The following is a 24,571-nucleotide window of genomic DNA, read 5'->3' as shown; positions in this document are numbered from 1 at the left end:
ACAGAAGAGCCTGGTGGCTACAATCCATGCAGTTACAAAAGCGTCAGACCTGTCTGAGCACTTATGCAACAAAATGGCATTAATACTGGTTTCCTTCCTTCGAACTTCCCTATGTTTGCAGACTGACTACATCCCTCCACCTGACTGCAAACTTCATGTGGACAGAGCTGGATCTGTCTTGAGACAGTCTGCCTAGGTGAGTAGGAGGCCCCAGTACTGCTTTGCTTAATAATAATTGTTAATATTAGAAATAATATATTGAAATTAATTCATATTACTTATGCATTATAAATAATTGTAAGCATGTATTATATTTTATTTAAAGCAATGTGATTATTATTCTTTTAACCAGTTGAACTGGAATCTGTGAACGGGGAAAAGAAAGCCAGAAACTTTGACCTCAGGAAGGGATGCACCCTCTCCCTTCTCTGGGTTATTTGGTGCTGGAGGGCTTGCTGTGGGGCTTCCCAGGTGGCTCAGCGGTAAAGAATCCACCTGCAGTGCAGGAGATGCGGGTTCGATCTCTGGATCAGGAAGATGCCCTGGAGAAGGAAATGGCAACCCACTCCAGTATTCTTGCCTGGAAAAGGCCATGGACAAAAAAGCCTGGCGGGCCCATTGAGTCACAAAAGAGTCGGACATGACTTAGCGACCAAACAAGAGCTTGCTGCCACCAGCGAGATCTGCATTCCTATGTTCACGAGGGACAGACATTCCTTGCATCCTCTACTGTCCTTTGTCCCAGCAGTGCTGCGGCAGCCTACAGTACAATGGGGCCAGAGACACAAAAATTCTCATTTGGAAAACAGCGTAGAAAACATTGACACACAGAAATTTTATTCATTCGATTTCTACCTGGAAAGCAAGTCGGGTTGGAAAGCTACCCGGCGACTCCACTCCAGGGGTTCCAGGGGCTCCAGAAGTTACTATTCTCTTCCAAATATAATGTGAAAAGAGGGGGTCTCTGGGTTTTTCATCTTTGCTCCCTTGTCTCTAGCACACGCTTTGTCCCCCTCCCCCCCGCCAAAAAAAAAGTGGGGGGTTGGGGGGGGGGAGAGCAGGCAAGCCACGTTACCAGGTTTTCAACAACAGGTTTTCTAAACACCAGAGCGCACTTCATTTATTAACATTTTAGATGAAACGTTAATGCGCCCCGTCAGTCAGGACACCCGAAACCCATTCTTGAGCTTCCCGTACCACGAGGGTACACACGAAGCACTCGCCACCATCTGGTCCAGAAAGCCCATAGAAGGTGGAAAGTTGCAGAATCCGAGCCCGGAGGGGCGCAAGCCCATCCCTGAGCCCGGGCAGGAGGACTGCGCTTCCTCCCGGAAGTGACGAGAGCTCAGTCCCAGCTTGGCTCTCCCCAAACAAAAGGGATCTTGGGGCCCCGGGAGGAGCCTAAATGACATTGGAGAAGCCCCTCCTCCAGCCGGCGCGGATTGGTGTCGGGGCTGGAGAGGCGAGGAGGCCATTGGCTCTGCCGAATGCCAGTGCCCCCGCCTGGCTGTTGAGGGGCGGGGCCTCGAGGGGCTGTGGATGGAGAGGGTGGCGGAGGCGGCAGGGAGAGGAACCTTGAACGCCGGGAAAAGGTAGGAGCCGTTGGTGCCGGGGCTTGGCGGCGGCTGGGAGGCCAGGTTCTCGAAAGAAAAACAGGGGTAAAACCACCGGTGTCCTCCCGCCATCGTCCCAACTGCCACTCGCGCCCATCCCATGAGGGGGCGGGGCCGTCTCCTCTACCTCCCGGTATTCCCTGAGGAGGCGGCTCCTCATCCTTCGAGGGTGCTTGCAGCTACTTATTGTCCCCCGTCAATCCTAGCTTCCCAGAAGGGGCTGATTTCCTGATACCCCTCATTTAAAAGGCCCCTCACCTAGCCCCTCAACCTTGGGAGAAGGCGTACAGGTTCCCATTCTTTCGACTGCCGCCCCCACCCCCATTTTGTACCCCTAGGAGGCCAGACATCTCTTCCAACACCTGTCCTTGCTCGCAAGGGAGGGACCAGAGGTAATTTCATCCATAAGATAAAAATCAGTGTTTCAAAAAGAAGAGAGATGGGACGATGCAAAAATCAAAGACCCAACCTAGACAGCCAGCTCCACGGACGAATCGGCTTTCCCCAACTTGGGTTCCTCCCATCCCCCATTCTGTGTTCCTGAGCCTTCCCCCTGAATCCTCTATTCTCCTATTGAGCTGGGGGCGGCGGGGGCGGGGAGGCGGTATCGAGAGTTCCTCTGCTTAGGGACTTTTTGAGTCTGGAGGAGGAGAAATAGTAACCTTCCCGACCCCGCTTTGTACCTTTACTCTATTGCTTGAAAGAGAACCCAACCTCTGAGGATTTTTTTTTTTAGGCTTGAGTTGCGTTTCATTTTTGCTTTCCATCCTATTTCTTCCTGAAAATTTGATGAAAAATCGCCTTTTTCATCAAATTTTCAGGAAGAAATGAGCGTGTTGTATATCTACAGAGCTGTCGTTGTGGGTTGGAATGCAGTGTATATTGTTGGACTGTCCATAACAGCATGCTTTCAAGTGAAGCAGTACAGATAACTAAATAAAGAGCTTTAGATTAGGAATGAGTGACTTCCAGTCTAGGTGGGCTGGTCTGTTGCTCAGGGAGACTGCAGTTAACCTTGAAGGTGTAGTTCTTTTGAAACAAAAGGCAGGAAGTGTTTGAAGAAAATTCAGGTTCAGTGGTCTAGGTTTATGATTAATCTGGTCAGGTAGCCTTTGGTTACTCTCTAGCCCCTATTTTATGGTGGGTTTTTTCCTCCAGGAGAAACTGATGTGTAATATATATATATATATATATATATATATATATATATATATATATGTGTGTGTGTGTGTGTGTGTGTGTGTGTATGTGTGTGTATATATATATATATGATGTTGATTGGCTTTACGAGACCAGTATCGTCTACCAAAATTCAGGGGATGAAAATTAAAAGCACATTTTAAATTTCAGAGATAAGGATTAATAAAAGCAAGGTAAACTCTATTCAGACACATGTGACTACCAAAGAGAGTCTCTAAAGGGTGCTCATAAAGACCTTCATTTTAGCAGGTGCAAAATATTGATAATTTTGGCCTAATGTTAATGCCATTGACTCCCCATTAATCATCTGTTGCTAGCACTTTCATACATTAAAATCTGCCATATTTTTTGGTGTTGTTTCTTTTGCTTTCAATCCAAAGTCTGTCTTACTACTGTTTTCTCTAGTCAAAGATAGTAACAATGGGATTGGAGGAGTTGGAATCATGAGGGGCAATCATAAGGGCTGTCTTTTACTTTCCTGATAAGCGTCTCTGAAGGTAGACGTCATGAAGGTAATTAATTTTGAATAGTTAGGTTGGAAGTTTTCGGAGCCAGTCTCCCTCTGCACAGATCCACTCAGTGATTGTTTCCAGATGTCCGATGAAAAGGCACAGAGAAGAAACTGCGGAGGGTCTCTCCAGCAAACACCAAGCATACTGCGATGGATTGGTAAGGGCCCCCCAGCAAAAGCAGCAGCAGAAAACTAAAAGCAGAACAGGAAATCCCCAAAAGATAATAAACCAACGTAAAGAGACTCAGGAAAACAAAGTTGTGGTGATTGCCAGGGCCTTTATGAGCAGAAAGGAAAAAGCAAATAATGCTCTTTGATTCCTTGGCACAACAAGCAAGATTTGTTTGATACACATTTGAATCGTAGAAATCTTTAACTTTTTCGACACCTGTTTAGTAGTGTTAGATGAAGAAAAGCATCATATGCAGAGATTTTTCTGATGTACGTGTAGTCTATCTCATTATAAAGTCTTCAGGAGGTATTAGTATGTTTTGTTTCACCTTTATACCTTTCACAGTGCCTAGTATATAGTTTGACTTAATGGGTATTGAACTTCATTTGAAGCTGACACCTTCCGGTAGACTAGAAAGATAATTTACTGATAAGATACGGCATATCTTGTTGGTGTAAACAGTCCATTTCTTTTTGCCTTGATTTATTTTCCCGATCTGATGTCTTTGGTGCTCCAGTATCTTCAATGACTCTAAAATACTGAGTTTTGTATTAGAAGATGTCTGCTGGTTAGATATATAATTTTGAAGTAATGAATGAAATTTGAACCAGACTTATTAATGTAATCAATGCTAGTCTTTTTAGGATTTTACTTTTCTAAAAATCTGACCTGAGAGGAATGAAGTGAATTTAGGAGAACACACTAGGAACTGTTTTTTCTTAAAAAATGGTTTTTGAGAGTTTGGTTTTGACAAATTTCTGATCTACTTTGGGATTTTTTTAAAAAATGAATTTCTAATTGACTTTATACTTTTCTAAACTAGGACTAAGTACAGATCAAGCATACACACTGTACTGGGTCCCTGAATGGAATCATACAGCCTGACTGTGGTGGGCATAATGCACTGTCTACAGTGGATTTGTGTCTTGGCAGAATCAGTTTTTCAGTACTGCCAGTTAATCACAGAACAAGATTAGAATTCTTGACTTTTCTGAGTGGAGCAGAATGGTGTTTCTTGGGTGTTTTTAGTGAAATGGTGTTTCACTTTTTATGTGAATTAAATAATTTAATATTAAATATTCTTCTACACCTTTAGCATTTAAACACCAGTGAAGAATTCATGTCTGATTTTAGTTATTGGTTGGTTTAATTTTAAATATTTCAACATAGAGCTAAGATGCATAAGTAGGGAAAAACAAAGCTTATACATGTCATGATCTCAGATACCTGATACAAGGATTTTTAGGCCACTGAATTGGTGTTTAGTGGCGTGATACAAGAAGCAGAGATATTTTTAGAGGAAGTTTGTCCAGTCTGGTGGTTGACCCCAGGAATAGCTCATCAGCCTGTTACCAAAGCCATTTTTTTTCTTATTTCCTGAATGTTTGCTGCTAATAGCTAAAAATTCAATCTTCCTGGAGAATCCCAGGGACAGAGGAGCCTAGTGAGCTGCTGTCTATGGGGTCGCACAGAGTTGGACACGACTGAAGCGACTTAGCAGCAGCAGCAGTTTTAGTTCAAAGCATTTCAGTGAGAAAATAGGTTATTTATGGTGAGGCGATAAAGTGTGCTAATTTACAGCACAGACTTTAAAGGCAAACCTGAGTTCAAATCCCAACTCTGTTGCTCTTTTGTTGTATGACCCAGGAGAAGGGCAGAGTTTTCTATCTTCACCATATCTCAGTTTCCTCAGCTGTGACTTAAAAATGATTTATAGAGGCTTTTTTTAAAAAAGGATTACAGGAACATGGCATGTAGGAAGCACTCAATAATTGGTAGGTATTATTGACTATTATTAGCACTGCACGTGAATTAATTAATATTAACTATTCTTTTACTCCTTTATCATTTAAACATAGGTGAAGAATTAGTATCTTATTTTAGCTATGGGTTGGTTTGGTTTCAAATGTTTGACTACATAGCTATGTTTCCAAAGTAGAGGGAAACAGAGCTTGTGTATGTCATGATCTCAGACATCTGACAGAAGAATTTTTAGGACAGTGTGTGTGTCTTACAGTGTGTGTTTCATAATTTTGTCATGTGCATTATCTTCGTTAAACTTTTTCACCCTGGAAAAAGAAAGGCAAGGGATTCAACCATCTGATGTTTTCTCTCTGAATTGTCAGTTACTCCACTCCAAACTGTCTCAAGCACCTTCACTCTCAGTGTCATATAAATGGTTTCATGAATAGTGTGATCATGGTACAGGATGTACTTTCTGTGAGATTTAAGGGATTTTCCATGGTAATTTTGATTACTAGTGATTTTTTGCCTTTTGAAGACAGCTCTTCTACTGCCTCCAATGTAAGGAGCAGTTCATAAGAACAATCAAAATGGATGAGAAGAAACCATGGATGGGGAGTTAAGAGTAGAGGGCAGGGGAGTCGAGGACAGGGGTTGTGGGTTGAGGGAAACAGGACTATAATCAGGCTTTGACATAAAGAATGTAGTAGTATGGCTTCTCCCTGCCAACTATTTCCAAGCTCTGTATTTCAGGTCCAAAGCCAGAGCTTTCATTCTAACTGTGTGCTCTGCTGCTAAATGAATCCTTTCTATCTTTTGGAGACACAAAGAATGTAATCCTTAATTGTTACTGAGTTCAAATAGAAACTCGGAAGGAAAACAAAAAGAGCACAGGATGATGGGGTTTACAGACAAAAAAAGACTTCTGACCCTGAGCCTTGGGAGCATCTGCATGGATCCTTTATGCAAAGCCGCTGGGGAAGGCAAGGCTGAAGTGTGCTCTGGGGAGGAAGGGGTGCAGAGGGAGAAGCAAGCGGGGATGAGTTGTTTCAATGAGAGATAAGAGCTATAAATTACAGTGGGGAGGAGAATGAACTGATGGGTAAGTTACAGAGAAAAGAAGCACTAAGTTTGGGGGTTTTGGGGAAGAAGAGGTTCCCCATTCCTTGGTTTCTGCTAAGTAGGCCTTTCTGTTATAGCACTGAAACTAGAGTGAGAACAAAACCAATCTGGTTCTTAACGGGTTTAATATTTGACCGTACAAACCAGATCTGGTTCAGTCCTGTGTATCAGCTTCTTACTGCCTCTTGTTCCCAAATCGAAGGCACAGAGGAAATTTTCTGAAAAGGCTCCACCCCTAAAAACTTCCTTGCTTCTAAACCCGTAGCCTTCACCACACTCACTGACTCTGAACATGCTCCTCTTGGGGGCTGATTACTTCTCATTCAGTGTCTGTCTCACATCACAGTCATCATTTCCCCTGAAAAACCAGTTCCTTTCCTAACATCCCTGTTTCTGTTAAAGGCATCATCATTCTACTCATCCAGCCTTAAAACCTCAGCTGATCTGGGATTATTTCTCCTCTTATCTCCTTAAATAGAACCAATACTAAGTTACTGTACATTCTTTACAAAGTCTCTTACATCCGTCTTTTTTCTTCCATTCTTAACTGCCACCATCCTCGTTCACACATTTTAACCTTACACCTGCACTGTTATCCTCCCAAGTGCTTTTTCTGCTTCCAGTTTCTCTTCAGTCAAATCAGCTCTGTACTTCAAGCTTTTGCCTTCTTAAAACTATACTTTTATTATGAGAGTCACCTTGTTAAAAATATTTAGTGGCTTCTTATTTCCTAAAAGATAAAGTCCAGTTTTGTTGACTGTAGTTCATGGTATTGCATGGTACATTTCTATGCAACCAGCCTGTTTTGAATACCCCTTTGAACCGGAGACTGCTGGGTACTAAGTTTATCAAGTAGAATAAGACAGAGTATTCGTCTGGAAGAGCAGTCTTATGAGACAAAAGACAGCTATGTAAATAGATGAATTGATATAGTAGAATGGGATAACTGCTGCTGGGTTATAAATATAGATACATATCCATTATGCATTTAATATTAAAAATAGCTGTGATGTTTTTAGAAGACCCATTTATCAGTATTACAAGTTAAAATTATGATGATTAAAAGGTATAGAAATGCAGTGGAAGCAAAGTCATGCTTTTCATTTATATCCTAAAGTCACAAAAAAACTAGCCTAGACAGAAGATTGTCCTTTTTCTTTCCCAAGTAGTGTGCAAATACCATTGGCCTAAATAAATGTTGTGTGTGTTCCTAAGCCATTTTCCCCAGGAACTGGCCAGGTAATCACCTTCTTGGAACAGATCCACCTGCCAGGTTAGAAGGAGTAAACTTGTTTTGATTTCTAAATTAGACACATGAATGGTAGAAAATGACTACTCATTGGAAAAAGGAAAATTTGATTATCCTTGCAGATGCAACCAAATATATGCTGTCCAGAGATAACAAGTGAGAGAGCTGACCAGTCACTAACCCTGATAAACCCTTCCGTATCCTGTTAGAGTATGTATTGTCACCCCATTTTATAGAAGAAGGGAAAGCTCAAAGGTTAAATGGATCAAGGAAGTATGAAGTTGTAGAGCCAGAATATAAACCTGGGTCTGTAGGACTCAGAAGTCCAAGCCCTTTCCACTGCAACATCCTCTTAGAAGAGTTACTTAGATACATCCTCTTAGAAGAGTTACTTAGATACATCCTCTCAGAAGAGTTACCATCCCCAAAGATCCTGGGAGCAAGGTCTCGTGGCCATTTTCAACTGATATCAAATTGTTAAACATTTTTTAAAAAATCAGTGGTCTGGTTTAAAAGACAAAATTTAAAAGGCAAAACAACATCATCAGTTATAATTTTCTATTACAGTCCTATGGGAAATTTTTATACAGTTCAGAAAGAGTCAGGTCATGGGCAGAGCTAACACACAGATATCTGGACCGTATTAGGGTTTGTCCTCCATACCACATGCTCTCTTTTTTCCTGACTTGAAATCTTGATGGAGTCAACAACTTCATCCAACACTAATATTTGAAACATTCTTGTATCCCAGTCTGCCTGTAGCATTGAGGCCCATGAATCATTTTACTGGAAATAAAATCAATCTATATATTGTTCCCTCATTGTAGTATTTTGCAAATCATGGTGGCATTATTTCAAAGAAACGAAAATTTAGGGGGATGATGGACAGCTAGATGATATAGACAGGTATACATATTTCAGTGAAATCATGTTATAATTTCACTGAAATATGTATACCTGTCTATATCATCTCTCTGTCCCCTAAATTTTTACTTCTCTGAAATAATGCTAATAATTTCATTGAAATAAAGCCACTAACAAATATACCTGAAATGGTAAATACTCCTGGCAATTTCCTGATACTATCAATAGAAGACATATTTTTAATTTTAATGAAAAAAATTATTAATGTAAAAACTTATTTATTTTCATTAACGTATGTTCCAGTAGCTTAACTAATGTAGCTCTTCTGGTTTGGTCTTGTCCCAGGTGAAAATATCTGAAAAGGGATAAACAAGATTTCCAGGTAGACAGATCTGTTTTTAATAACATTGTGCCAGACATCCCCATTTTGGGGGAGATGTGCTTGAATGTTTGTTTATGGGCATGAGGCCACTTCCTCCTTTTCTTCTGTATATATATAAATGTTGTTGGCAACATGTAGGAGAGACATTGGTGGAAACAGATGTAGACACCTAGTGAGAGAGACAGACTCTCACACATACACACACTCAGAGATAGGCTGGAGATACCTGAGTCTTAAAGCAGAGCTAACCAAAACAAAAATCCGTCATGGTGTCCCAGAAAGTCGATTAGACTATATCTTAACAGTTTTACTATTTAACTGTAATCTTCAGTAATTCACTTCACAACTCTGGTCTCAATTTTCATCTGTAAAATGAGAGTCCTAAATTAGGTTATTTCTGAGGTCCCTTCCAGCTCTGTGACTCACATTGTAGCTGGTAAAATGAGAAAATCAGATGTAAGCAGTTGGTACCAAGTAGCAGTAGTTACTAAGGCAGCCTCTGGAGTTAAACTACTTGGGTTCAAATTCTGTTTGTGTCACATACTACATGTAAGACTTTGAGCAAGTTATTTAGTCTTTGTACCTCAGTTTTCCCATCTTTAAAATGGAGGTGATGGTTATGATGAACTGGCTGGTTCATGGTTATAACACCTATCACCTAAGGTTGTAAGGATTGAATTAATACATATCAAGTACTTAGAACACTGCCTGGAACACATTAATGTTTAGCTCAGTGTGTGTGTGTGTGTGTTTTGTTTTTTTTATTATTACTACTCTGGCTTGAATTCTAAAGAATTCTGAGGAAAAAATAAATAAAACTCTGAGGAAGTGGTGATTAATATTGGTAAACTTAATTATATTATTATTAATTTCTGCCCTAAGTATAAATCTAAAAAATCTGGCAACCTAGAATCAGCTTTGAGTAGAATTCTGAAAGCATTTTAAGTATTAACCTTAACAAGTATTAGCATTATTACAGAGCTGGTTTCTTGAGGCCTACTTCAAAGTACACATTGAGAGTATTGGATAAACAAGCATCTCAATCCCTTAGCACTGTTGTATATTATATTTATATTTCAGGATCCTGAAATTTATACTCTCTGAAACTGTTACAGAACCATTCCATTTGACATAATCCTATCATCAGACTGATAAGACAAAGCAAGGCATTCTCTGTTCAGGCACTCTCACAGTAAGGGGAAGATTTTGATCTAGTTGCAGTAGTAACATTTAAAAATATCAGTAGTAAATGATTACAATGTTGTGTTAGTTTGCTAGAGCTGCCGTAACAAGTCCCACAGACTGGGTTGCTTAACAATAGAAATTCATTTTCTCACAATCCTGGAGGCTGGAAATCAGAAATCAATGTGTCCACAGCATTGGTTCCTTCTGAGGCCTCTGTCTTTGGCTTACTAAACGGGAGGCATCTTCTCCCTGTCTTCACATGGTCTCTTCCTGCCCTGTGTTTTTATCCCAGTCTCTCTTCTTACAAGGGCACCAGGCATATTAGATAAGGGCCTACCCTAATGTCCTTGTATATTTTTTGGCTGCACCACGTAACATGTGGGATCTTCGTTTCCTGACCAGAGATTGAACTGCTGCCCTCTGCAGTGGAAGCACAGAGTCTTAACCACTGGACCACCAGGGAAGTCCCATGACCTCATTTTTAACTTAATCACTCTTTAAAGACTCTGTTTTCAAATATATCACATTCTGAGGTATTAGGGATTAAGACTTCAACATATAAATTTGGGTTAGAGGACACGATTAACCTATAACACATAAGTACAAAGAATACAAATAGTTCAGTAATATCTTTTACCTTCAACTGAAAGAAGATTGACTTGACATTTATAGTAAAGCTTTTATTGCATAGTGTTGTAGAATTTAGTAAGATTTGTTTTTCTACCTTGATTTTAGAATCTTTGTAAATAATAGCAAAAACAACTCTCTTTAGTAAACGTACAAAAGATCCATTTACTGTTTACTTTGGGTAAGGCCTCTTCCCTTTACCCATCCTCCACTCATTTTGGTTCTGGCTGTGCCTTTCCTGATAATATTTTGACATATTTTTCTTTACTAGCCTAATCCTAAAATGCCAAAAGGGCAATTTGGGATGCTGTCACTCTCTCACCCCCAGATGCGTGAATAACCTTTATGAAAAGCCAGAAGTGCCAGAGGGTGGGGAAACTTAAATCTTGAGATAGTCAAGGTAATGTGTCAACACCTTCTACCCTCAGATAGAAGGTTGCTTTGGATACATTTTATTTTTAAACAGCAGTGCACTTTTATCTATTTTAGACTTGGTATTTATAAATGTGACATTTTTTAAAAATTTCATATATACTGGGTTTTTAAGGAAGTACGTTATCTAGTAGAAAGCTGTCAAAACACCCACTTTGTATGTGAGTGTTGATTTTTTGAATTTTTAGAATTCACTGGCCTTCCAAATTTTGGTTTTGCTTATATGTACTAAAAGGAGTCTTTACATAATTGGAGCAAGTCTGCTTTACATCTTTGCTATTATTCTATTACTTATATTGAAAACTTACTGCATGGCCTGAATATCAGTCAGTTGTAGCCTAAGTGTAAATTTCTTAAATTTGATATGTGAGTATATAATAATGAAATGATTTTTGTCCAGTTTTGCAAGAATGATCTCCTGGGTAAGATAACTGAGTGTGTGTGTATGTGTGTGCCCGCACTAACCAAGTGGATTTGAAAGAAAAGATTTATGTAGGTTTTTTTTTTTTTTGAGGTGCTTCTATATCCGGAAATATGTTAAGACTCATCTTAAAAACGTTTTCTATTACATGTCCCATATCACCCACCACTTAGAAATAAAGCCTTCAGTTCCACATAAAGACATACACACACCCAGATACTGGATAGACAAACACCTTACTCGTACTCCACCCTGCCCTGCCTTACTGCTTGCTTAGCTATAGAAGTTGTTTGGGGTGTTTCTTTTTCTGCCACCCAGTCTCTCTGTGGTAAAAAGGCAACAACGCCTGCTATCATCTAGAATGAGTTACAGAGCGAGAAGGAAAAGGCACGGCCAGAACCAAAATGAGTGGAGGCTAGGTAAAGGGAAAAGGCCTTTACCCAAAGTAAAAAGTAAAACAAACAGAGTTCAGAGTAAAGTGAGCAGAGCCCAAGCCGCAGCAGCATACCTCCATGACAGAATCAGCACTGGTGTTGAGGGGGTACAGTGGAGGTGGGGGACCAGGGTGCTTGATACCCATAATTCTATTCTTGTGGCTGTTGGCACATGAAAGTTTATACGGAAGACCTTCATGCGCTCCTGGCTCTTAGCCCTGACTTGGTGAGAAGTAGCATATAAATACATCACACGGTAAGCCGGGCAAATTCAGTTTGAAATCACTTATTAATAGCTTAAAAATAAGCTTCATATTTAGTCTATAAATAGGCTTATTTTTCCAGGGTACTGTAGTATGTATAACTTTATCTTTTTACTGTATATATTTATGTGTATTTTTTTAGAAAAACAATAAAGCTTAATATAGCTACAGCTAGCTATACCACAGTGTATGATAATATATACAGACAACTTGTCCACAAGTGGTTTTTATTTCAAATTTATAGAAATTCCTTAGGCAGAAGTATCTGCATCTAAACTCTAAGGAAAGTTGGGTCTTGGAAAGATTCTACTGGAAGGAATGAGCTGAGTATCTGGTTGAAATGATCTTGTTTTTCTTTGTTACTTAATGGACAGTGACAATGACAAGTAACAACTCATTTAGAAAATAAGTGGAGAATGAGTCTGTAGACTATGATGTGACATGCCAAAAATCTGGCAGTCATATTTCTGATAATGAATATAGACTTAGAAACAGCCTTTTTCTGAAAACCTCAGACCAAATTATTTATATATTAGGCAGAAATTGGAGTCAAATGGACTTGGAAGCTTAAAATGCAAGATGGAAATTATGTTCTATCAAATAAAATTTAGGGCCTATCGTTTTTAAAAGTTTGCTATGTCTAATACACTATTAGAAAAGTATAAACCAAAAATTACATATAATTCAACATTTAATATTTGAAAATAAGTGGGAAAAAGTAGAAGCTGGGATGAGTAATAAGCCCTTCAAAGTTGAGGTGGTGACAGATTGATTTGTTTGTTTATTGATTGGCAGATGAAGGGATCAGAATTTTCCTTACCGGAATTTGGCAGTTTGAAAATTTGTAATCACGTTATTTTTAAAATCTGAGTGCATTGTGAATAAGTCATAGTGATTCAAGCAAACAGGTTTTTGTCAGTTCAGGTAGAGAAAGTCAGTTTCTTCTAGTGACATTCATAAGATGTCCTTGAAACGGCAGTGGACATCTTAAAAAAGACTTGAAAGGCCTCACCTTCCCTAATTATAATTGCAGAAGGGAAGGCAGATTCCTGGTGTTTTTTCCAGTGTTACTCAGCTTCATCTGAGGTGGCTATTTTCTTCTTTCTTGTATATCAACCTACAGCTGTCAGGCCTCTGCAGCTATGATGACAGTCGACATTCTGAGGATTTACTAATTGTTTATAGAGTGTGGTCACGTAGACAATAAATCTCTTATTATTTTGCAGCGTTGAACATTTTTCCACCATGCTGATGACATTTTAAATATATTTGTCAGTTTTCCCAAATTTTAACTGAAGAATACCTTAAGAATTTGCACTTGAGGACTAAAGTGTGAGCATAAGTTATCAGGTCAGTATCACCCCACCCCATCCCCCTCCTTGTACCACCCCCAGGAGTATCATTAGCATGCTAAAACTCAGTGCACTTTTACTATCATGCATTTATGTTTCAGACAAAAAGTTACTGCAGTATGTTGTGCATTCTATTTGAAATTAGATTCAAATGTAAAGGATAGCAAAAAACCTGGGAAATTTTAATATTTACAAAGAATGGTTATGGGAATATGCAAAAACAGATCTCTTGGGTTTGAGTTACACAGCTGGGGCCCTTCTTTCTCTCTTGTGTCATGTTTGTATTACATTCACTTCCTGTAGCTGCTGCTGCTAAGTCGCTTCAGTCGTGTCCGACTCTGTGCGACCCCATAGACGGCAGCCCATCAGGCTCCCCCGTCCCTGGGATTCGCCAAGCAAGAGTACTGGAGTGGGGTGCCACTTCCGTCTCCATCACTTCCTGTAGACACCAAGCTAAATAATTGGTACATATTAGCAAAATGTTCCAGATATTAAAATTTGTGTGCAGAAGTTATTCCAAATGTAGATGTAACATGAATATTGTTCTTTATGCCATTGACAAAGAACAGAATTTTTTCTTGCTTAGACTAGACTGCTTTATATTGGATTGGCCAAAAATTTAATCAGGTTTTTCCATAACATCTTAGAGAAAATCCTAAATGAACTTTTTGGCCAACCCAATAATTAAAGGGACTAGAGATTGTTTCAGTTTCACTCTTTTTTGAGGATGTATATTTATCACAACAAATCCAAAACTTTGATTTAGGTATAGTCTGTTTCAGTTCCTTTTGTATATTTACCTATAATTCTTACTTCTCTAACAAATAATTCTTGATTTTCCCTCATGAAAGTTTCGAATGGAACCATGAAGGACTTTAAAGATTATCTAGTGTATTTTAGTTCATCTGTGAGGAAACTCAGTGCCAGAGCAGCTAGATAAATTTTTTTTTCCTGAAAGCCATATAGCTGGTTAGTAGCAGGGCTAAGACTGAAATTCTACATTCTTCACTCATCACACTGCTTCCTTAAACTACAGTTTCAGATTTCTTAATGAGAATATTTAAGGAATAAAAAAATATTGAAGGAAATACATTTTGGCTCCATTCCTAGTTGATTTACTCACCTAGTGCAGTTAATATTTATAGACTCCCGTTACCAAGTGCTCGTTATTCCTCTTAACATCAGGGGAGAGGTGAAGAAAGATATAAAATGATTCCTCTGCTTTATAATATCCTTGAGAGAGATTAAAACATGAAACCATCAGGAAATGGGGGAAGGATTTCATCTAAAAACAAAAGTGACTCAAATGGTAGTTTAAATTCCTCACGACTCTTCACTCCAGCATGCTATCTATCATCCTTCTTTATCTGTGGTTCCCAACTGCAAAAGGGTAGCCAGAGTCACTGATTTCTAAAGTAATTGATCTTGACTGTCCCAGTTTTGGTAATGCCTTTCTCAGAATTCTTTTGGAAAATGAGAGAGGATCAGTTCAGATCAGTTCAGTCGCTCAGTCATGTCTGACTCTTTGCGACCCCATGAATCGCAGCACACCAGACCTCCCTGTCCATCACCAACTCCCGGAGTTCACTCAAACTCAGGTCCATCGAGTCAGTGATGCCATCCAGCCATCTCATCCTCTGTCATCCCCTTCTCCTCCTGCCCCCAATCCCTCCCAGCATCAGAGTCTTTTCCAATGAGTCAACTCTTCACATGAGGTGGCCAAAGTACTGGAGTTTCAGCTTCAGCATCATTCCCTCCAAAGAAATCCCAGGGCTGATCTCCTTCAGAATGGACTGGTTGGATCTCCTTGCAGTTCAAGGGACTCTCAAGAGTCTTCTCCAACACCACAGTTCAAAAGCACCAATTCTCCGGTGCTCAGCTTTCTTCATAGTCCAATTCTCACATCCATACATGACCACTGGAAAAACCATAGCCTTGACTAGACAGACCTTTGTTGGCAAAGTAATGTCTCTGCTTTTCAATATGCTATCTAGGTTGGTCATAACTTTCCTTCCAAGGAGTAAGCGTTTTTTAATTTCATGGCTGCAATCACCATCTGCAGTGATTTTGGAGCCCCAAAAATAAAGTCTGACACTGTTTCCACTGTTTCCCCGTCTATTTCCCATGAAGTGATGGGACCAGATGCCATGATCTTCGTTTTCTGAATGTTGAGCTTTAAGCCAACTTTTTCACTCTCCTCTTTCAGGATAGTAGTTCCTAATAATTAAAGCATTGATCACCTTGTATCAGGAGCTTGGCAAGGTGTTTTGTATTTATTAACTCAATCTTTACAGCAAATCCTATGAGTTAGATATCATTTCACATTAACAGATAGGAAAACTGGGAATCAGAACACTTGTCCAGTCACACAACTAGGAAGATGTCAACCTGGCATCTATCTGACTACAAAGTAATGTGTTTTTTCCAACTTACTATCTTTAAGTGTAGCTTTATTAGGTTTGTGGGTTTGGGGGGTTTTGTTTGTTTGTCTTTTAGTTTTTATTTTTAAAGTAACTGTTGTGAAGTATCTCTCTAATACTTACATGAGAATTACTTACTAGTTGCTAACCCTCACCAGTTAGAAATGTAGCAGTTAGAACTGAAGTTAGATTGAACGTATTTTACCGTGTGGCAAAAGATTCGTACAGCATGTTCTGGAAGGATATCTAACAACACAGTGAAGTATGTATTTTCTACATGCTCTCATTCGCTTAAAGGCAGTAGTTCTAGAAGGAATCAATGACTCTTTTGTGTGCCTCCTAAAATTTAATGTGCTCATAGGAATTGGGAGTTACTAGAGGGTGTGTGAACTAGTCACGTTGTGATTCACTTTGGGAAAAAAAAACTACATGAGTGTGGCAATTTAAAAGTAGAGAGTGGGAGAGGGAAAACAGTTTTTGTTCTACTTTATAAGTTATAAAATGTGTCTTACCATACACACTAGTCAGAAGAGCCTTCAAAGATTGTATCATAGTCTAACTTCTATCTATGTGTGGTTTGTGAGAAATTAGTCTTACGGAAAGGGTTAAATTTGTGCCATGCAATTTGCCATTAACGTATTTTAAAAGATGCAAGACTTCATAGAAATGTGAACTTGTTAAGTCAAATAAATTCAGTTTATAATAGCCTGGCCAATTAAGATGTTTGAACAATATATTTTAAGCACTCATTTAAAAGTACATTTGTACATGGTTGCACTTAAGTCTTATTTTACTATGAAATATAAATATTGTGATAGATGTTCTCTGGGAAAGTAGACAATTTAAAAGAAAAATTTCTCCTGTACTCCCACCAAACATTATCTTTGCTCAAATTGATTTCAACCAATTTCAGAGGGATCCCAGAGTGTTTTATATACAGTTTTAGAGTTTGGTTATCTAAAACTAGAATATCTTTTTATGGTATAACAGTTTTTCAGTGAAATAGTATTCATTATAATAAAATTTTACCTGAACTTCTAGTGAATAAAACTAGTGACTAATTGTTTCAGAGAACTCTGGCAAGTTATAGTCCATGGAGTCACAAAGGAGCTAGACACAACTTAGCAACTGAACTATAACAATTCTTTCTGAGACCTTCTAGGATGTTTGAATATATGCCAGTAGGGAAAAATAATGAAAATCTGATCTTTGTAAATGGTGGTAAAGTCAATAATTAAAATGAATTTTATTTTCGTTTACTGCTCAGTTTATGATTAACATCAGAAAATTCTTATTTTTACATTTAATTACAACCATTTCCTTTCTTTTTTAAAATTTATTTTTAATTGAGGGATAATTGCTTTACAATATTGTGTTGGTTTCTGCATACATCAGCATGGATCAGCCATAGGTATACACATGTCTCCTCCCTCTTGAACCTCCCTCCCACCTCCTACCCTATCACACCCCTCAAGGCTGTCGCTGAGCACTGGGTTGAGCTCCCTGCGTCACACAGCAACTCCCCACCAGCTGTCTGCTGTACACACGGCAGTGCCCCACCCTCTTCATCCCCCACCGTGTCCAGAGGTCTCTTCTCTATGTCTGTCTCCATCGCTGCCTTGCGAGTAAGTTCATCAGCACCGTCTTTATAGATTCCATGTATGTGCCTTAATATGTGATACTTGTTTTTCTCTTTCTAACTTAGTTCTCTCTGTATAAATGGGCTCTAGGTTCATCTACCTCATTAGAACTGGCTCAAATGTGTTCCTTTTTATGGCCGAGTAATATTTCATTGTGTGTATGTTCCACAGCTTCTTTACCCACTCATCTGTCAGTAGACATCTAGGCTGCTTCCATGTCCTAGCTATCATAAATAGTGCTGCAACGAACACTGGGTACATGTGTCACTTTCAGTTACGGTTTTCTCAGGGTAGATGCCCAGTAGTGGGATTTCTGAGTCATATGGTAGTTTTATTCCTAGTTAACCATTTCCTTTCTTAAAAGTATTTTCTACTGTAATTCTTGCTCTTATCTCACTTTATTTTTTCTTAAATAGTATCAGATTACCTCTGTCTTCTGGAGATTATCTGATTATTGTCCTTGTTTTAGGCTTTCAGGATGAATCTGGAAAAACTCAGCAAGCCAGAACTCCTAACACTATTCAGTATTCTTGAAGGAGAGCTTGAAGCAAGGGACCTCGTTATAGAAGCTTTAAAGGTATGTTCTTTAAAAAAGAGAGAGAGAGTGGCCATCATATGTTTGAAAGCCATTTCTTTGGTTAACTAGGATATTTCTATAGTCCTAGTTGAAGTTAAGAGGCCTTGGTATATACACATTGATACTTGCTATAGCAGCCACCCATATGATATGATTTTGGGACTCTGATAAAGCCTTTCTGCCTCCAAATAATTCCTTTAGTCTCTACCTGATGTCTGGACTTGAACTTTATTCTTTACCTTAAGTGCCTTTAGCTGTTTCTGAATGCCAGCCCCTCGAGAACTTGATGAAACCTGCTTTCTTAAAAATCTGTATGCACCCATATTCCATAATTCAGGATATAATATCTGATAGATCAAGGACTCCACTAAGACTATGAATAGATTTCCCTAGACCCTAGATTAAAAATTCTTACTTTTGTTTCACTATTTGATATCTATTAAAATACCCAGGAGTGGGGAGATGATTATGAGAAATCTACTTTCTATTCAATTTTGCTGTGAACCCAAAATTAATCTAAAAAATAAAGTCTAACTTAAAAAAACAATATAAGGGCATAACTTCTTTAAAGTGTCATGAATCTTCTACACCTTGGGAAGGATGTTTTCGTCTGTTCTGAAATCAGATTTGGAGAGGGGAAGAAAAGACCTTAAGGGTATCTGTGAGAGTAATAGGAAGATGATACACCCAAAAGGAGAGAAGTGGCCAAAGAAGATGAGACTTGGGCATGCTGAAAAAAGCATAGGCTCTGCTGAAAACTATTGCTTTTTTTTTTTTTTTTTTTTTTTGTAGCTTTGTAATGTGTGCTGAGTGATTTCCAGTGGTTTAATTTCTCCAGAGTACGTGAGGCAGTTGCCTTCTGATTGGGGGTGGAGTCTGACTTATTTTCCTCTCCCTGCTTACTTCAGTCTTAGTTTACATGGCATCCCTGAAGATCACATATTTATGGCTTTGACACATGCCTAGTCAAATACAAAGTTCATTGCTCGAGCCTGCCTGTTCTGCCACTAAGCATGACTGTGTGACCTTGGCCAAGTCATTCAGTCTGTCTGAAACAAAGCTTCCTTGTCTGTAATAAGAATAAATGATTAATAACTAGTATTTCTGTGTAACACTGTAATTTGCATGGCATTATAAGTACTCCAATGGTGTAGGATTCATTTCTTCTTTTCCCTTTATTTGTATTCTCTCAGTACATATCATGTACCTCATATCCAAGAAGCAGTCAGTGGTTACTAATCATTTGAATGGATGTTTCTAGTGTGCCCTCAACAGGCTAACTTTTCAGTGACTCCCCCGCCAGCATATATTACATATAAACGTTTACTCTGGTCGGTGACTCATTTCTGCCACATCCACAGGTCTTCCCCTTTTGTCACTCTTGGGGATTTCTCATCCTTTCCCTGTACGTCCCTGAAAACTATTTCTCATAACCCCATCCCAAACTGATTACACCCAGGACACCTTCCCATTTATTATCACATATTTATCTGATCAATGAAGAGAAAAGAACAAGAAAGATTGAAGAAAGTTTGAGTTCATTCCCTGTCCTTACTCCTAAAGTGTGTTGTTTTTCCTGCTTCCTTCTCTTGTTCTCGTCTGAGACTTCTGGCTCTCTTCTCCATAGGAATTACCAGCTTAGACCTGGAAGGGTTCCACTGCCTAGGCTGAACCAGAAAGTGCTTTGTTCATGTCCTCTTAGAACTCAGAAAGCGTTTTCCGAGAGCAGCATTATTATAAATAGCAATCAGAATTTGGGAACTACAATAGTTTGGCAGCATGTTAAAAAGGCTCACCTGAGGATCTGTGCCTATCTGCACTGGGATTCCAGGAAGAAGTTTCCCATATATATCGCAACTGACTTACACAAAAACTTGCGGGCCTCAGCCCTCTCCTAACTGGGATAGGGGTTAAGGAATGACTTCCTCTAATAGAAAAATTGGAAGATGCCCTCTTTGCTTTCTAGCTTTAAAAACCTGTGGAGCTTTATGATTGTTTTGCTAATCCTTATATCCTCTGCACCTGCATATAGATTCTGAATGGTTATTCGTTGAACAGAGGAAATGTATGCCATTGTTTTAAAAGATTGCTATATTTCAAAATGAATGTTGTGAATTATTAAATTTTACAGCCTGCCCTATGTAACATACTGCTTCTGGTTTTAATGTTAACAGATGCTAAGGTGCTTACTGCATGTGTTTTCCTAAAAGAAAATTTTTTTTTCTGTGTGAATCCAATTTTAGTTACTGTAGGCAGCTTCTGACAAGTTGAAAGCGCAGCTTGAGAAGCAAGAGCTGTAGTTAAGAGAGCATTTTGAAATAAGATACCATTCAGAATCAGGCACAAGTGTTGTATTTAGTCTGTGCATACAGCCTGTAGGTGGTAAAGTTCTCTTCTAAGATTTAAACTATATGTAGTTTAGGTGAAATGAATAGCTTCACCAGAAGTGATATATCTTTAAACAGTCTATTGTTAGACAAAGTAGCAGCGGGGAGTCAAAATTGTTTCAGTCCTTTGAGAAAAGCAACTGCCATATCAGATTCTTAAAATGAAATCTTGTTTTATTTGTGGAGTGATTTTTTGTTTGGGCTTTTTTGTTATTGTTGTTCTTGGTTCTGTAGTATGTCAAGATTTTACTGCATTCTTTCTGTATAGCTCTTGCTTAGCCACAAACACTGTTGCTGTTCTTGAACTAATATGACAGCTTGCTAATTTTCTTCGATTTAGTATTCTGTCTTAATTCATGCTTAGTTGGTTGAAAAGGTTTTGGTCTTGGTTCTTAAATAGCTATGATTGGTTTTTCCCTTATGTTTTAAGTTTTTTGTTTTGCTTTTTTTTCCTCTCTCTCTCTTTACCTTTAAGAGAGATTTTTCCTGGATATAAAATCTATTCTTTAACCTTGCATGTCTGAACAAAACCATATGGTTCACTGTTGGTGTTAAATAAATAGTAAGTCCCATTGGCAAGGGTTAGATTTATATAGGGATGCATTATAAAAGTTCCTGTAGTTTGTAAGTAAATCCTACCTATAAAGTTATAATTGTAAAAGAGCTTCATTCATTTTCCAGAATTCCTGCAGAGTTTCAGATTGCAAATACACCCTTGTAGAGCCTTCATAGTTCTTTTTCTCCCCAAAATATAAAAGCCTCCTCACTCTTCTGTTGCAGCCAAGACATGTTTGGCATAGAACCAGGGAATTCAATAGAAAATAATGTAATCTTCAGCTCTTCTGTATTTGAAGTATAGTTGTTAGAGGCCATTTATACCATATTTGATCCTAAATGAACTTTATATAAAATGATTTTCTGTTTTAGAAGGCATTACGTCAGAGAAAAGCCTTCTTAATGAAAGTCTCTCCCTTTGATTTGACCACTTCATTTACATGAATGAGAACACTATGGGAATCCCTTCCACAGTGAAAGCAGATGACATAGCTCATGAACTGTCCAGGAGAGGTAGGAACCACACAGTTCAGCAGGAGAGGCTCAGTTCATTAATTCTAAGAAAACCTAGGAAAAGCCTCCCAATAGGGTCTGATTACTCTAGAAAAAGAAGAGGGAACATTCATTTTTAAAACTTGGAAGATAGATTTAACTGTCAATAACAGTTAAATAGTTTGAACCTTCCATGTTGTGTGTATTATATCTACGTGTCTCAGATCTGATGCAAAGACACCCTTAACTATGATTAAGTAGAATCTACCCTGATTAGTTTCATTTTATTTTAAAGCATTCTTTAAATTGCTTTTGCAATAATAAATGGTGAAGTATTACAACTTTCACATAGAATAAGCTTAAAGAGTCTTGAATTCCTTTCCACTGATGCCTCAGTCATAAAACAGGTATAACTCTTCTAACATCTAGGATATAACATTGTTGGTTTTGGCCAAAAGCCATTGCAGAATTCCCCAGGCAAGAAAATTTACAGACAAAAATGTTGTAGACAGGACAAGGTTAGAAATATACTTAAGAATTTGAGGCTGTAATATTTAACTATTGGGAGTTTTTTAAACTGCCAGAGTTAAAAATTTTTAAATTGATGTTACATATATGTCTGTGTTAACAATAAATTATTTACTTTTTCCAAAAATATTCTTAAAATAATAATAATTATAAGGATCTTATGGCAGTGCCAAAAATATAGAACAAACAAAAGCTATCATGGAAGGTGCTGTGGCTTAAGAAAATCACAAATACAAGTTCACTGTAAGTTGAGTGTGACATCTGCTTTTGGTCATGGCCTTGTGCTTTTTTTGGAAGCAGATTATTATGAAGGCTGGTCTGAGATGAGGAAGGTAAAATTGAATTTGGCAAAAAACAGACATTGTCCTATACTAGTAAGCTTGTTAAGTGTGTTTGCATTGAAAAAAAAATCAGATATATACTCACATAATAACAGATCTGTGAATATATTTAAATGTACTCAAAGTTGAAGCATTCTTTGTCACCCATAAGCCTGGACATAACAGTTCTTTGACCAAAAATGATCCCATTTTGGTAAATGATTTTTAGGAAGAGATTTTAGAATTGGAGTAGGTAATTTAAATCTTTGCTGAAAGATCACATGAACATAAGCTTATAACTGAGAGAAGTCCAGTTGCTGCCCATATGAGAACTGGGGTATTAAGAATCAAGCAGAACTTTATTTAGGGAATTGAATTATGAGGTTTTTAGATGTACATTCATAACCTTTACTATGAAATGTGTTTTAGAAAAGAATCAGTTGCCATCTGGGGCCATGGCAACTAGCCCCCCAAAAACACATTTTTTATGTGTTTTATATAGTTGGAATTTATATAGCTAATACTTTTTGTTCCTACTCTCTGAATAATGTGCATATATGAAATCCTAGCTTTCAAAAAAGAGGCATAAAGGTGTAATTATTAGGCATTCTACTAAATTATCAACTAGAACCTTCAGCTAAGTGTAGCTGTTAAGAGCATGAGCTTTCATATTAGACAGACATAAGTTTGAGTTCTGCCATTTAACTGTATGATCTTAGACCATTTACCTACCCTGTTAACCTGTATCAGTAAAATGGCACAGTTATCTCAAGAATTAAACGAGACAGTAAATGGTAGTCAAGGTGCTCAGTGCCCATTTACTGTTAGTTATTATTATTAGAACGTAAGTTTTAAAGTTCACCTATTTAGGAACAAAGTTACATTCCATAAAGCAAGATACACTGATAGCATGCTGTCCTTCATAAGAAAGATGAACATTTTAAATTAAAATCTTTGTTATCAGAAGGGCTTGTACTGTAGCTTGTTTTTCTTATGGGAATTGATGGTTTTGAGCTGATCCACCCCCACCCTCACAACCTAACACGTGTATTTTGAGACAGTTGGCAAGGGTTAAGGGTGTACTGTGGGGCATGGAACAGATGTTACATTGCATTCCCTTCTCTCTGCCTTTATAATGAAAACAGGAAATACAGAGACAGTTTGGAAACATTTTTCAAATTGATTTTTTTCCATTGATTTCTTTGCTTATTTCTCTACTGATTGATTTGACATATTTGTTGTATTTTGGCTTTTTATTTGCTTTATTGAGATAAAATTGACATGCATATATTTAATGTATATAAATTGATGTTTTGATGTATCCCCCATGAAACCTTTACTACCATCAAGATAGTGTACATATCCATCATCTTTCAAATTTTCTTCATGCCCCTCTGCAACCTCTTAACCTTCCCAACTCCTCCCCATAACCCCCACCTCAAAACCACCAATCCTCTAGAGGTTAGTTTACATTTTCTGAAATTTTATGTAAGTGGAATAATCATACAGAATGTAATCTTTTATCTGGCCTGGTTCTTTGACTCAGTATAATTATCTTGAGGTCTATGTTGATGTTATATTGTCAGTTCATTCCTTTCATTACCAAGTAGTGTCCATTGTGGGCTTGTGGGCTTCCCCAGTAGCTCATCTGTTAAAGAATCTGCCTGCAATGCAGGAGACCCCAGTTTGATTCCTGGGTCAGGAAGATCCCCTGGAGAAGGGATAAGCTACTCACTCCAGTATTCTTGGGCTTCCCTGGTGGCTCAGACAGTAAAGAATCCACCTGCAGTACAGGAGACCTAGGTTCGATCCCTGAGTTGAGAAGATCGGCTGGAGGAGGGCATGGCAACCCACTCCAGTACTCTTGCCTGGAGAACCCCCGTGGACAGAGGAGCCTGGCAGGCTACAGTCCATGGGGTCACAACTGAGCGACTAAGCACAGCACAGCATAGTGTCCATTGTGTGTGTGTATCAGTTTGTTTTGTCAGTTCATGATAGTGAACATTTACATTGTTTCCAGTTTGGGACTATTGCAAATAAAGTTCCTATGAACATTCATACACAAGACTTTATATGGCACCC

At 38.4% G+C, this 24,571-nt stretch overlaps 1 protein-coding gene across 3 annotated transcripts in view; it reads left to right on the top strand.

The window, feature by feature from the left end:
- Positions 1–1,459: 1,459 nt before the first annotated feature.
- CTTNBP2NL (CTTNBP2 N-terminal like) overlaps positions 1,460–24,571 on the top strand; it is a 51,721-nt gene continuing 28,609 nt past the window's right edge. Inside the window, exons 1-3 of one of the 3 annotated variants that reach the window (XM_005887084.2) lie at positions 1,488–1,592; positions 13,445–13,568; positions 18,100–18,207. In XM_005887084.2, the coding sequence (XP_005887146.1) occupies positions 18,109–18,207 (99 nt within the window). In that variant the 5' untranslated portion in view covers positions 1,488–1,592; positions 13,445–13,568; positions 18,100–18,108. Of the gene's footprint in view, positions 1,593–3,461; positions 3,483–13,444; positions 13,569–18,099; positions 18,208–24,571 lie in introns of those variants that run through there. The other 2 variants (XM_070367481.1, XM_070367482.1) reach the window with 2 other exon arrangements.

This window comes from Bos mutus, chromosome 3 (assembly GCF_027580195.1).
Source record: "Bos mutus isolate GX-2022 chromosome 3, NWIPB_WYAK_1.1, whole genome shotgun sequence".
Taxonomy (NCBI): Eukaryota; Metazoa; Chordata; class Mammalia; order Artiodactyla; family Bovidae; genus Bos; species Bos mutus.
The sequence above is the reverse complement of the archived record's forward strand: the minus strand, read 5'-3'. Positions and strand labels throughout refer to the sequence as shown.